The sequence below is a fragment of the Atractosteus spatula genome, chromosome 8 (assembly GCF_055471065.1).
Source record: "Atractosteus spatula isolate fAtrSpa1 chromosome 8, fAtrSpa1.hap1, whole genome shotgun sequence".
NCBI lineage: Eukaryota > Metazoa > Chordata > Actinopteri > Semionotiformes > Lepisosteidae > Atractosteus > Atractosteus spatula.
In genome coordinates this window covers 42124082-42139916 of record NC_142713.1, presented here as the reverse complement: position 1 = coordinate 42139916, position 15835 = coordinate 42124082, and the positions used below count along the sequence as shown (strand labels likewise).

Below are 15835 nucleotides of genomic sequence, written 5' to 3'. Positions count from 1 at the left end.
AAACTTCCTGGTATTGATAGCTTCTCTCCTGACTTTTACCTTACATGTTACCAGTTAAGTCCTTTATTGCTTGACATGATACATTATACCGTTGAGGAAGGTTGTTTTTGGAAAGATGTTAATACAGCTGTTAAATCCTTATTATTGAAAAAAAGATAGAGCTGACATTTTGTCTGGACTATTATCCTGTCTCACTGACTTTGTCAGACACCAAGTTGTATGATAAGATGCTTTCATGCCAGCTAGAGGTTTGTATGAACAAATTAAGTTCCCCATGGTCAGATAGGCTTTATTAAAGGGCATTTAGCTTCGGATAACTTTCACTGTTTTTAGTGAATATTATACCTAAGCCTACAGACTCTCTCACCCAGTGCTTATCTGTCATTAGATGCATAGGAGGCTTTTGTCAAATTTGATTGGCAATAGTTATAGGTGGTTCTGAATTACAGTAGTTTTGAAATTTGCTTAAAAATGTCTAAACTTATGTTTATGCTTTAGCAACAGTGCTGTTAGCAATTGTTCCCAAGTTGCTATATCAGGGGTACTTTTCAGAGACGTTGTTCTTTCAGCTTTGCAGTTTGTCTTATCTTTGAAAGCTTTGAAACAACCTGTTTGTCAATCTACTATTTTTAACCCTATTATTGTTCATAATGCTCAACATTGCTATTAAAGTCAAGTCTATGGAGAGTCTAGCAGTCAACCTGACACTTATATTCTAGACAGTCTACAGATGCCAAGAAACTAGGATCGCATCTTCCAGTTTGAGCCTGGCCAGTACCTGGATGGGAGACCTGGGAAAGCTGACATTGCTGCTGGAAGAGATGTTGGTGGGACCAACAGGGAGTACTCACCCTGCAGTCTGTGTGGGTCCTATTACCCCACTATAGTGATGGGGATACCATACTGTAAAAGGGCACTGTCCTTTGAATGAGATGTAAAACCGATGTCTTGACTCTCTGTGGTCATTAAATAAAGCCAGGGTGTTTCTTGAAAAGACTAAGGGCGTTACCCAATGTCCTACACAAATTTCCCCCTGGCCTTTACCAGTCATGGTCCCTAATAATCCCCATCTATGAACTGGCTATATTACTCTATTCTCCTCCCCACAGAACTGATGTGTAGTGAGCGTATTGGTGCACTTTGGCTGCCATCTTATTATCCTGGTGGGTGTTACACATTGATGATGGTGGAGTTGAGTCCCCATTACCCGTCCAGTGCGTCAATAAAACCATTACCTTTATTATTCATTATTGCACCAACTCCAAATGATGGACCAGTTTTCTAAAACCTGTCAACTCAGATGCAGATTTCAGCTTTTCACACTTCTCCTGGTGTTCATCAATTCCTTTGGATACTTTCTCACCTGCCATGATGCCACTTCTCACATTCTTTTTTTCCCTACTCATGTTTTATACCCATTCATTCTTTTTGAGAGAAGAAAAGCCAGTGAAGGCTTAACAGCTGATATGTTTTTTTCTGCTTTCTAGAAGACATCTGAACTCAGTAAAAATGCTCCACAGAATGTATAGTGTTAGCTATACAGATACATGTTACAGGTAAATAAGCTTAAAAAAATGGTCCTCAGCATTACCACAAACGTTGCTATACCCATGATCAAATAAGTTCAAAGTGCAATCACTATTCATTGATTATAAAATTTGTGCTAGAGTAGATTATTTTTGTAATGTTTTGCATTTCAAGGCAGTATAAATAATTAATCAAGCATCTTTTAATTCAAGCCAAGTTCCATCCACATCACAGACAGCATCTGTGCTGGGTCCTTAACAGTGATAGACATAATGACTTACCGTTTGTTTCATTTTCCACATTTATGCACATTGGGCACTGTGAATGCTAACACAAGTATCAAAAGTAACAAAGGACAATAATAGAGAACTGTTTGGATCTCATGTTGACAGTTTATTTTGCTGAAAAATAGTTGTAAAATAATTGAGAGAAACACATTCTGATCCTTCTGTATAGTCCACCTGTGCAACCTCTTTCTTGTTTTCTATCACCATGAAGCCATAAGGTGGGCTATTAAAAATGCAACAAATGAGTATTAGCACTAATAGCATTTGTTGTGTTTTTAATACCTCTTAGTTCATAAAACATGGAAAAACACTCCAGATGCATTCCATGAAAAGGCTGAATCATTTCCACATCTAAATTTTAAGATTATCTAGTAACAGTAAACCTTTGACCCTTGTGGCATCACAGGTTTTATGATCATAAGCCCTCATGGGATACTACTTGTAAAATTGTATCTCACACAAAAACTTAAAAGAAACATAGCATGAAAGAAAGTCTCTCCAGCCTTCATAAATGCAAACTTAGGCATCTCTGTGTAGCTTCCCTCTGCCTTCAATGAAATGTATATGTACATTTCCTTTGGCTCTGTATTCTCTAGAGGAAATATATCAGAGTATAATGCTTCATTTCTCTCATTCATATTAACAAACACTTCAAGACATTTTCCATTTCTAACTGATTTTTTTTATTTTTTCCCCAATGAATCACAAAACTCAAATACATAGTTAACTTTATGGATCACAATCCATCATGTTGTCTTGAAGCCTGCAAGATCATAAAGGAATCTTAAAATTGTCTTGACTTAATCAATTAAGTAGCCTTTAACGAACAAAAGAGATGTTTGCACAACCTCTATTCTATAAACTACAAAGCAGAGTGCTATCACTTAAATAAAGAGCCCAGCATTGCTGGATATTTGACAAACAGCAGAATGGACTTTTTAGGTGTTTCTACTGAATTATTGTATGTTGCCCAATGTGCAATATTCTGCTACTTTGTTTTACTTGGAAATTAAGCCTCATATTTGTAGAAAGAAGTTATAATGCATGGCAGAAATATACCGGAGACTTCTATCTGTTATCGTACAGAAACTGGTGGGGTACTGCTACAATATATAATATACAGTATATATACACTTTCTATATCTTTTGATGGGCTTTTGCACAAAACTCTTACTACAATACATAGTATTGTACACCATTTTCATCAAATAAGCAAATAATAGTGTAAGGATTCAATAATAAATAGTACAGTTTTTAAGAGCCATTAAATTAAATATAGATTTAAATACACACCATTTACAGAAGCAGAGTGAATGTTTAATGCATCAAATCTACCCTTCAGGCAGTGAGGCAGCACATGTAGCACATGTTCAATGATGCCCTACAGCTAGAGCATGACAGACAACTTTTGGTATTAGAATGATATACATAAGCAATATGGGCACAGTGTTGTTCAAAGAGTCATGCTATCTGCAGACTGAAGTAGGTGTGGAAAAATCTTGAATTACCAAAGACTTTCGGAAGAATTTTTAATATACTATCAACTTTTTGAGTAATTTAGTATTATCCATACAGAATATGGGGTTCTTTGTAAATGGAAATATATCTGAAAAAAAGCTCACTTTCAAATTAAACAGCCCAATTCTAGTCTCCAAGTATAGGCATATAAACATATAAATCTGCCTTTTCCTATGACAAAATGTATGGTAATTTAATTTAAATAAGAATTTATGGTCTCAATACAATGAGAGTTAAGACAGACTCACCTAAAAAGTCATTTCTGCACACAATCGCTTGTCAAGTTCAGTAGCATTACCATGGTTACAAGGCAGAAATAAAAAACTAAAAAGAAAATAAACATACTTATTATAAATAAAACTACTTACGGCAGTTTACATGGCAGCACAAGTGCTAGATACAACATGGGCCTGAAATACTCTAGTTAAAACAGACAAAGAAGATGTGACAAACCATAAAACACTTGATAATAACGCAAGACCAAACAGTGTGAAGTCAAATTAGTCTTTGTGGAGTTATAGCATAAACAGCAGTTGTTTAGGTGTAACCAAAGTACAGCTAGAAAACTATTCACATAGTGAATATACACTAAGCCTAATAAATGCCCAATTCTCCAACAGTGATTTGCTTAATAAATATATTTTTGCATTTAAAATATATATCTATTTCATGTGCATTAGTATGCTTCATTTACTATACTAAAATCATGTCTTAAAATCAGTTACTGGTCTCTACAGAGAAACAATTAAAGAAATGTACTACAGTAATGTGAAACAACTATAATGCCAATTCTATTTTTTATGAGAATAGAACAGAATGATCAATGTTTCTGTTCTTGGAATGTTATTCTACATTTTGCATTGATATGTTGCAAGACATAATACTGTTAGAAAACAAAAATGAAGTTTCAACCAGAAGACTTGAGTTTGCTTTTTCTTAAATGCTATAAACAGCCATATACTAGAAGCTCTGATGTTTCATTTCCTGAAACTGTCACTGATAAACATACTATGTAAAAAAAACAGATATAGAGGCACCTAATGTTTAAACTTGAATGATGATTTCGTCATACAGATCTTTGCTTTAAAGCTAAGAAAAAATGGTTAGCTAAAAGCAATTATCTAAAGAGTGAAGTTGTTGCTGCAAAAGTATACTTAGGATATTTTTGGTATACCAGAAGTAATATAATAAATGAATAACACTACCCCTCAAAAAAGATATAATGGTTTTCTGAAGTTTTCCATATATGACCAGGCTTTTAGATGTCTGATTCCTTACTAGACTGCCTGTGTTCATTTCACAATCAACAAAATTAAATGTTTTAAAATGTTAAGTGAAATTTCAGTTAATTTATTGGCAGAAGATTTAGCACCAATAATGCACCATAACTATTTTATTTTTGTTTTCCTCTGTTCCTTTTTATAAGGTAATAGCTACAACCATACCTTTTAGTTTTATTTGTACAGTACACTGTACCACTGATTTGTGTATTTGCAGCCATATCACCCTGCAACTCACAACTGGCAACCCCCTGAAGCTAAGCAGGTGTGAGCCTGGTCAGTACCTGGATGGGAGACCTCCACGGAAAAACTAAGGTTGCTGCTGGAAGAGGTGTTAGAGGGGCCAGCAGGGGGTGCTCACCCTGCGGTCCATGTGGGTCCTAATGCCCCAGTATAGTGACGGGGACACTATACTGTAAACAGGTGCCGTCCTTCGGATGAGACGTAAAACCGAGGTCCTGACTCTCTGTGGTCATTGAAAATCCCAGGGCATTTCTCAAAAAGAGTAGGGGTGTAACCCTGGCGTCCTGGCCAAATTTCCCATTGGCCCTTACCAATCATGGCCTCCTAATAATCCCCCTCTATGAATTGGCTACATTACTCTGCTTTTCTCCCCACTGATAGCTGATGTGTGGTGAGCGTTCTGGCGCACTATGGTTGCCATCGCATCATCCAGGTGGATGCTGCACATTGGTGGTGGTGGAGTCCCCATTACCTGTAAAGCGCTTTGAGTGGAGTGTCCAGAAAAGCGCTATATAAGTGTAAGCAATTATTATTATTATTATTTAGGTGTGAATGTTCAAGTTACATTTTATCACAAAACATAATTTGAAGAGACTGCTTAAGTCACTTGTTTACTGATTCGGCTTAAATGCACAGGAACAACAGAAGATTTTAAACTCCAGCTTTCTCCTCAATTCCTCTTGCGAAAAGCTTTATCAGTTGGCAGTGAACTCTGCAAAGACAAAATGAGAATTCCAACATCTTTATGAAAGCATAATACTTTAAGCACAGTACTAAAAACAGACAATAATAAAGATAACAAATGCTACTGCTTTCAAGAAGTACCATTTTCTAATTATTTAATTAACTGCAGAGGCAAGAAGAGCATTTCATTTCACAACTGCTTTTTGGCTCATCTGTCCAACCATCAGTTATTGTAACTTCAAAGCATGTTTGCCGACCCACTTCAAGAACAACTACTGCACAGAAAGTTACAATAAGTAAATGGATTTTTACTTAATTAAAAGAGAATAAGCATTAGCAGTGAAAGAGCAAGCAAGTTAAGTACACAACACATGCATCACTGACACAGCACAATTTACTTATTAGTTATAATGATACAACACTCAAATTCCACAATATAGAGTCATACTAAACATTTTCATTTTAGTAATACAGTAAAATCTGTTTTTACTGTAGTCAGATTTTGTTGTTAACCTTTAATGTAACAGAAAATTATAATGCAAGGAAAAGCAAAACACCCCACAGATATAGCTCGGTAGATATGTCTTCATTCTGACATATTATGGTCTTCAGACATTTAAAAATGGAAATGTCCAATAAATATTATTTTTAAATGAATAAAACATCTAAATTCATTCAAGTCCTAATTATTATGGAAACAGATGTGTTTGTGATCCCTTTGGTTAGCACACAGAGCTGCAGTACCACTAACAGCAGCCTATATGGCACTGTTGTTCTAGAAACCCTGGCATCTGCTCTGGTGGCTATTATGTTTCATCTTATGATTAAATGTAGAGATTTGCCTCTAATTACAGGTCTCAGGTTTGTGTCTTTTTTTAGTTCTAATACTAATTTAGTGACAGGCCTAACACAGTCCAAGAGGGGATATGATTAGCAAACATTAAATGTTGTGCAAGCCCACACATATGGCAGTATTCAAATATTAGCATTTTTTTCAACAAGTGAAGATCTAGAACACATTGGTTCTGTCCACACAAAGGTTCAAAACATTTGTTAGCAACACACCAGCTAGCAGCCACTCCTCAGCTGAAAATATTTTTTGCCAAAAAGCTTTGGTACCATGTTCACTTTCTAAAGTCATACAAAATCAAGCTCTCCCACTGCAAAAAGAAGTAAGTGTTCCGTCTTTTAGTGCCTGAAACTAAGATTTTTGTATACTAGTAAAAAATCAGACAATATCTGAAACAACAACAGAGAAACAAACTGTACAAAACTAAAGCATCTTTTGATATAGAATATTCCGAATTACATACAGTATACTTTTATCTGCCACTGATAGGAGCCTAAGATTAACTTGAACATGGTAAAATGCGAAACATTACAAATTCAGTAATTGGACTGTCATACCCCACTTCGACTGCAGCATGATCCAGAATTTCTCCATCACAATTCCAGTTGCTATTAACTGAAGTACAGCTACATGCTGGGTGGTCCCTGCAGATCTGGCTAAAGAGCTTCTTTCTCACATCCTTCACATCAGTGTCTTCACTCTCACAGTATTTTGGTGTGAACTTGAATTTTCTGACTCTGTGTACTTCAATGAAGGTAAGGTCAAACTGCAAAGAGGATGAAAGGATTTTCAGTTAAGGTGCAATTTTCAAAAGGAATTCAATGTACTTAAAGTATTCTCCTGCTGAAAATAAATAACAAAATGGGTTCTTTATTTGGAAAACCTTCTCATTCTTCAATTTTTAAAATCATGCAGCTCAGTATTGTCAGAGTACCAAAATGCCTGTTCACATGTCTGCATTGATCTACTATTTATCCAAGTCCTTTTTTGTTTTCATTCAAGGATACACACAATACTGCACTTTCAATGAAAAAGATACAACTGAATCTGTGATGCACAGCTTTCAGAATGTGACAACTTTGTCCTTTATCCATAAACTAAGGAAAAGCCAGATAAATCCAAGCACAGCACTACAATACTGGTAGATACACTTTTTTCTTTTGACCTCTGTCTCTTATGATGCAGGGAATCGTGGTAGAAGTTAGAGGGATACTTGTGTATTTTGGTTTTATGTGCGGGGTTTCCTCAAGATTCTTCACGCTTTATTGGTATATACTGTATAGTACACTGCAGATTTATTTATATGTCCATTGAATAGGAACATTTACAAAATGTATAGTGTTCTGCTGAAAAATACAAAAAGTCATACTACAATCTAAATAGAATTGCACAAAGCAAAGTAATATCTGTCAAATGTCCAGAAAACATTAAATGTTCATCAGGCACAGACTATTTTCATTAGTTTTCACCTGTAAGTATGCTATGAGGTTTTTTGGCACTTCTGAAGGTTTTTTTTTATCATTCCTATAAGGACAATTGCTCTGGGTTCTTTGGATTCTTTGGTTTCTGTTTGGGAACTACATTCCTGTGTTTGAACGAGAATTGTTCAATTGGATTGAGGTCTTGAAATTGAGATGGCCAGTCAGGAACATTTATTTTCAGTGCAGTTAACCATTTCTGTGTCAATGTGGATGCATGCATTGAGTTAGCAGCATGCTAAAATTCCAATTTCTGGCCAAGCATGAGCATTCAAGATGCTGGCCAAGCACGCTTAAATGTCGTTAAGCATTACAGTATCATAACAAGGGCTCCAGAATCCATACAATCAATAAAAACCCAAAACACGATAAACCAGATTTCACAATGGGCACTGTTCTAACAACATAAGCCTTAACCGTTTATGCTAAACAAAATGCTGATGAGCAGCAACCCAGCCATGAATACCAACTAATGCAGGTGACATTGAATAAAAAGAAGTCAGTTTTTGTTGGCTACCTTTGGATTTATGGTTTACCCCTCAATGATTTGTTTCCCAGCCTGTGGTGGTAACAAATACTGTACATGTTATATTTCTCAAAAATGGACACAACAGAGGAAAGTGAGATGAAGTTTTTTGTGGATTTTTAATAGCAATTCCCCAACTTGGTGAGGTCAATGAACATTTGCTGGCAGGCTGCTTAGAGCTCTCTGACCTATGCATGCAACTACAAAATTTCTTTCATGTGTTAACTTCTTTTACACCAGGGAAACATGAAACCATCAGAGTCCACTGGAGGTTTTTCTGGAGATTCAACCACATTTCTCAACAGCACAATTTTATTGTAGTTTTTGTTATTTTATAATTATTTATGACAAATATGACTCCCTCTTATTACAATTAAATTACAAAAATAAAATCTTTTTAGGAGAGACATTACCCAATTTGTAAATATCCGTTATAAGTTTTGTTCCTTTTTCATTAAGGGTATGAAAATACCTGGAGGGCACTATATATCCAAAAAGTGCAGCAGTGTTCATTTCTGTCCACATATCAGTTATCACATCTAAAACAGCTAAGCAAAACTTTTTAGTACGTCATCCTTAAGCATATCAGACAATCTACTGTTTCAAAGACTGTAAAGACAAGGCCTATTTCCCTTAATTAAGTGTCATTAAGTATTTAAAAAAATCTTTGTGTCTGGACCAAACAGCCTGTTGGCTATCACAGGAAGGTAGCAAAAGCGACCTCTCTCTGTGGTCAGCCAAAGGATGATATGCATATGCATGTGTCAGCGGTCGTAGATGAGTATAATTCAATATTCACCCTCTCCAGAATAAAACTGTTATACTAACACATTAACATCAATTTAATTCATTTAAGTAGCCGTAGTGACTTAAGAGTGCCTGTTGAATATTTTAAAGAGACTGATGAGGACTCTAGTGTAACCAATGGTATACTAACATAATATCCCTGTTTTTATGTATCCTTTCTGTATCGGCTTGATATTTTGAATATTTTATGTACAGTTGTCTCTATGCTTCAATAAATGTATTCCATGTGTTGTAAATCCTTGTGAAGACTCCTTGTTGTTCTGCCGATTGCCTAATAGGCAAAGTAAAACTCACACAATTTACTGTTTCGACTAAATATTGTGCTAGTAAATTCACAAAACCCCTACAAGACCAATGGAAAAATATCCTAAAATTCACCCAAACAAAACATCCTAATTAATACATGTGTGAATCATTTTTTTCCATTTCCATTCTAAGTAAAACTTAAACTTTACTGTGTACCAAGATCAAGGACGATTTGTATTACATACCACTATGGCATAGAATATAGCATTTCTACTTGGTCAGTCACTGCATGAACAACTTTGATTCATACACAATATGACCAATGTCCTTATCTGGCAAAAAAAGCAGTCAGTAATTTTTCAAAGCATACATCAATCATATTATGTGCATTGTACTTACGTTATTATGAACCTTACACCCATGGCAAAAACTAGTACATCATACTGAGGAGATATACAGATGCAGCCATTCAAAATGCACGGTACAACCCCATACCACGGACATCTACGCGTGTGCCACTGCACTGTACCGTGGTACGTGATTGTCTGGCTAAAATGACCGACAGGGGCACACGTGGTGCATTGGTCGGTAGTGAAAAGATTTAATCATTTAATCACTTTACTGTGCACATTTTAATCCGCTTAGTATTGAATATTTATATGGAATTTTACCACTAAAGGGAAATTTTAGTAGCTGAGCATAAAAAGAATAGGAGCATAACACATCTGAAGGTCATAAACGATAGTAATTTAGGAACATTAACATTATACAGTTTACATATTGCTGGTATTGGTATTTTAAAGAAAAAATACACACCAGTATTCCATTTCTCCCCAAACATTTTAAGCATCAAAGTCTTACATGTGGTTATTTCTAAATGTTTTTACGTGCTCCTTCTGACCATGTTACTGTACGTTTATATACTTTGTGAAAATTGATCGTTTTAACCTTTTCTGCGAATACACTCGTTATTGGATTAAACAAAAGCATATTTTTTTAATTGGATTAATAGGGAATATAATATGGATTCGCGCATCTAAATAAATTAATAACAGTATAACTATTTCTATATCGATATGTGTATTGCTGTTTCAGTGCATGTCACATGACTTACCTTGGTGGCGTGACAGCTTAAGTGACTGATTTATAAGCGTGAGGTCGGGTGTTCAAATCCAGCAATCGCTATGAGTTTTCTTTTAACAAACATTTCTTTGAAAAACTAAAATAGCAAATATTATGGACACTACAGTATACTGACATTTTTTATATTTCTAAATATCACAACATGTTCGTACTGTATGTACAGAGCAGTACCGCAGGTTGTACAGTAGGGCGCAAATCCACATGAGCCCAAAAGCCCTACATTAATGTTGTGCATTCGCCTGGTGCTGCGGGGTTTTCATCTCTCTCTGAGGGAGTGCTGGCTGTGCCGAATTAAACCGGTTTTACAGGTATTTTCAAAGTTGAATAGAGCGAGTCTTCCAGTGAAAGACACTCCACCTTCCCCCACGGACACGCTTTCTTAGAAAAACAGATTCACAACGCGAAGCTGTGTCAGTCTTCTGTGTAAAAAAAAATCATGGTGAACACCATGGGCCATGTTTTTGCTGTTATTCATTTTAATAGATGCGATAACCACGCAGCGCCAGGGAAATGCACAACATTAATGTTGGGCTTTCAGGCTCACGTGGATTTGCGCCCTACACCCTGTGGTACCACTGTGTACATACAGTACGAACATGTTGTGATATTTAGAAATATAAAAAATGTCAATATAATGCCAATAATATTTGCTATTTTAGTTTTTCAAAGAAATGTTTTTGTTAAAAGAAAACTGACGGCAACAGTTGGGTTTGAACACTCAACCTCAGGGTCATAAATCAGTCACTTAACCTATCATGCCACCGAGGCACTCATGTGACAAGCGCATATCAATGGAAAGTCTTATACTACTGTTTGTGCAACAGTACATGAATATAGTTATACTGTTATTAATTTATTTAGATACGGAAATCCATATTATATTCCCTATTAATCCAATTAAAAAAATATGCTTTTGTTTAATCCAATAAGAAGCGTATACGCAGAAAAGGTTTAAACAATCAATTTTCACAAAGTATATAAACGTAAAGTAATATATGGTCAGAAGGAGCACTTAAAAACATTTCTGAAATAACCACATGTAAGACTTTGATGCTTAAAATGTTTAGGGAGAAATGGAATACTGGTGTCTATTTTTTCTTTAAACTACCAAGACCAGCAATATACAGTACAGTTTACATAATATGTTTATGTTCCTAAATTAATATAGTTTATGAGCATGTGAAAGGCATGGTGAATCGTAGATTCTCAAGACTTACTTTGTATGATTGGAAACGAATACGTGATCAGATCAACTTAATGCTGTGGTGTTACATTTTGTCAATGAAAAAATAAAGTCTTTACAAAGACGATTACAAAGAATGTGGACCAGGGTAATACTCTGAGTTTACATATTGTCCAAGGTCATTCATTATTAATACTATTAGTGATAACTTCGGTAAAGACTGACAGCAGGAACATTCCTATTCTTTACTCAGCAGCTCATTAAAAACAGCAGCCATGGTGTTCAAACCGTTTTTTTTTACACAGAAGAGTGACACAGCTTCGCGTTGTGAATCTGTTTTTCCGCGTTTACAAAGAAAGTGGAATACAGTAATACTACCAGCTATATAGATACATATTTTTAGATATTTAGATCCTTAAATTAATATCATTATTAATTTCTTTAGATACATGATTCCATACTATATTCCCTATTATAAAATTGATAATTCCGGTCCTGAAATCTGATTGGCTGACACACTTTTCGAAGACGCGCTATATTCTCTAATATACGCACACCCCGGAATTTTGACTTCACTGTGTGATAAAGAAATTTTAAAGACTACTTCTTAGCGTAGATAAAAAAGTTTGGATTCTCATGTATCCGATATCTTTTTCTGCTGTCTTTGTTGCGCTCTTGAGGATCCTTGTGATATTTTGAGCTCTCGTTGAATGATAAGTGTCGCATAGTTTAAATCATTTTCATTCTTAGAAATTATGAAACGCTCGGTTAAAAGCAAGAGAGATTATGTCTGTTATAGTGGACATAAAAACGAGAGTTCGCTGTGGCGTTATAGGAAACCCAATTTTAACAACAAATCGCTGGCGTTATATCCTAGAAAGCACTGAGACCAGGACCAGTAGGAGCACTCCCGCAGTGAAAAAGAAAATGCCTGATGAACTAGGGATTGGACAGTTTTTCAGTGCTTGTATGATTGATGGAAATGTTCAAATAAATGTGCTAAAGAAATAAACAAAAACAAGTCATTTATTCCTTTATCATAATGGCTAGCTAATGTCCTGTCCTTGTTAGTTACTTGTGGCTGTGACTTACTTTGTATGATTGGAAACTAATGCGTGATCGGATCAACAAAATGCTGTGGTGTTACTTTTTGTCAATGAAAAAATAAAGTATTTTCGTTTACAAAGACGGTTACAAAGAATGTGGACCAGGGTAATACTTTGAGTTCACAGCTTGTCCAAGGTCATTCATTATTAATACTATTAGTAATATCTTCGGTAAAGACTTTGATGCATAAAATATTTCTGCATAATTAAAATATTTATAATAAAGGTAGGTTGTGTACTTTTGCCCAACTGAGCAATCTTGCTTTCATAAAATATACCAACTTTTTAATGACTGATGATTAACATGCTGTAATACACAGTTTAAATTTAAAAGCTCAAATGCTGTACATGAGAGGTTAAGCTTTATTAGCTCCTCCTGGTGGTTTTACAAGGTGATTCCGGATACTATTGACAATCTAATTTGCATATGGTAAATGACGCATTATACCGCGTTTTGATGTGACACACCCACCTGGTTATACCGCAGCGTACCCTGCTTGTTTTGAATGGCTGCATCTGTATTTTTGGAACTCTGCTGACATGGGCTCTGGCAATTCCACTCTATTCTGATCATCCAATTGAATTGAGATTTTGAGGGAAACGTAGGCTCATGCTTACAGGGCTCAAGGTGGATAACCATAACCAGGTGTATTTCCAACCATGATTTCCACTGATCAAGCACTAGGATATGGTAGCAAAAGTCAGTGTCATTAACACTCTAGGTTCTTGTTAGATTCTATGGAGGAAATTAAGATCTTGTTGGAAATTAGATCATTGCACATTTGTATCTTATTCAGTCACTTGCACAGGTTACTGAAATCAAGTGAAGTCTAAATATCACACTCCAAAATGATGATATTTAGTTTCAATTCAATGAAACATTCCACACATGAAAATGCACACAAAATAGATATTAGCATTGTACATATGCTGGGAACTGACGGCAAATAAGGAACTGGTTCAACATACCACTTTTACGTAAACAGTGCAATAGTCAATACTTCAGGCATCACTGTTTATGCAAATGTTAAGTGGATAAAAAATACCTTATTAACTTATTAATGTAATCTACTGGTACCTGATCATCTTTACTGGTATGTCGAAGGAGGTGCCGAAGGAAGTTCAGCCTGGAACATTTGCGGACAAGTATGATGTCTGTTGTCCCATCTGCTAGGTGTGCTGCCGGGGAAAGACCTTTAGGGCTGCGCGGACAAGCACAGCTCATACTGGCAGCATTGATGGCAAGAAACTTCCCCTTGACAACTTTCCATTCTCTTTCATCTTCTAAAATACACAAGTACAAGAAGGTTATCCATGCTTTAGTTCACACACTTCTTTATAGTTATGAGGTTTGCAGATCATCTTTAACAAGACTGTTGAGAAAATAAATATCTTCACAACTCTTATTTAAATGAAAATGGTGTTTAATACTGATTACACAAAACCATTTAAGCAATTTTGTGTTAAGAATTGTGCTCTCTTCAGGGTTTAATCACACTGAAATGATGTAAAGACCTATTATTGAAATAAAATCATTCTGGAGTTTAAAAATGTAGGATACTGCTGTTATAAATTAAAGATATCTGGCACTTCCTATGCAATTTAACACTATTGCACAATTATTCAAGTAAGATATAAAATGTTAGAATTCAAGTCAGTAATTAAATTAAGGAACTGTGATGTATTAATGTTATTTGTAGTAATATATTTAAAAACAAACATATGATATGATACTACTGCAGATTTGGTATGGTCTCCAACGATGCTAACAGGCTCTGGGAGTTGGAAATCATCTTCTACATAGATAAAGACCAGCTGAACACAGATAAGGACTCCCAAGAAAAATGTTCATTGTAATTGGTCAAAGAATCTACTCAATAACGTTTATGTCTAGTAATTGGCCAAGCTTTCACAGGATCTACAGTATGCATAATACTCATCAGTGATAACCTGGTTTTTAAGTATGAAACACTTTGGACTAATTAATTTTCTATGAACTCCTTAAGTACAAACAAGTATTCATACAACTCATACTCAATTCTAACCAGAAGAGGCACCAGAGCCTCTTCTTGACAGGATATAATTATGGCTCCAGATTCCAGGCCAGAAGGACCAAATTCTAAGCTGGATGTTGCTTTTGTACACTTAAGCAAGGCACTCTAATTGCTGCAGTAAATTCCCCGCCTTATAAATGGGTACTCTCCTGGTCACCTTTGTAACTGAAAATTTATTCTTAATTGACTCTCGACATACTGTAAACTATCAAAAAATGAAGATGTAGCTAGCTTGGGTGTCCAGCTTCCCTCCTCTTGAGGGAACAGGGATTGAACCCTAGGATGGAAAATTATGTGCCAGTTAAACTGAACCTTGTCCACATGTTTTTGTGAAATTGAGTATCCAGGAAAAACTTGCACAAAGATTGAACATGTTAACATGCAAGTTATATACAGACAGATAATGGAATAAAACCTGAACCCTAAAGCTGTGAGGCAGTAGTGCTAAATAACTTGACACCATGCCACAGTTTTTGTTTTCTAACATAATAATAACAACAACAACAACAACATAGGGCATAGTCTAGCGATATTTCTGAGGTGAAAAAAAGATGTTTTGACAATATGCTGCACATGTGGGTCGAATGTTAAGCCAGAATCAAATATCACTCCAAGGTTTTTCAACTTAGACTGAAGCACAAGTACAGAATCATCACAGATACAGATACAGATGGGGTTACAGGATTGGCTTTACAAAGTTGATGGGGGGTGCCAATAAGCATGACTTCAGTCTTGTCACAGTTAAGATGAAGGAAATTTGAGTCTTCAAAAGTTTTAATGTCAGAGATGCAATTAGATAGAATAGAGACAGCCACATCAGTGTCACGTTTGGTACGGATGTATATTTGAGTATCATCAGCATAGAAATGATAATTGAGGGCATGTGATCTTAAAAACTGACCA

General features: G+C 35.6%; 1 protein-coding gene across 2 annotated transcripts in view; it reads right to left on the bottom strand.

The window, feature by feature from the left end:
* Positions 1 to 2473: 2473 nt before the first annotated feature.
* Positions 2474 to 15835, bottom strand: part of cerk (ceramide kinase) — a 45427-nt gene continuing 32065 nt past the window's right edge. For both annotated transcript variants that reach the window (XM_088923671.1, XM_088923672.1), the window contains 3 exons: positions 13957 to 14162; positions 6947 to 7155; positions 2474 to 5567 (listed from right to left, as the gene is read on the bottom strand). In XM_088923671.1, coding sequence (XP_088779797.1) covers positions 5507 to 5567; positions 6947 to 7155; positions 13957 to 14162 — 476 coding nt within the window. In that variant the 3' untranslated portion in view covers positions 2474 to 5506. The remainder of the gene's footprint in view (positions 5568 to 6946; positions 7156 to 13956; positions 14163 to 15835) is intronic.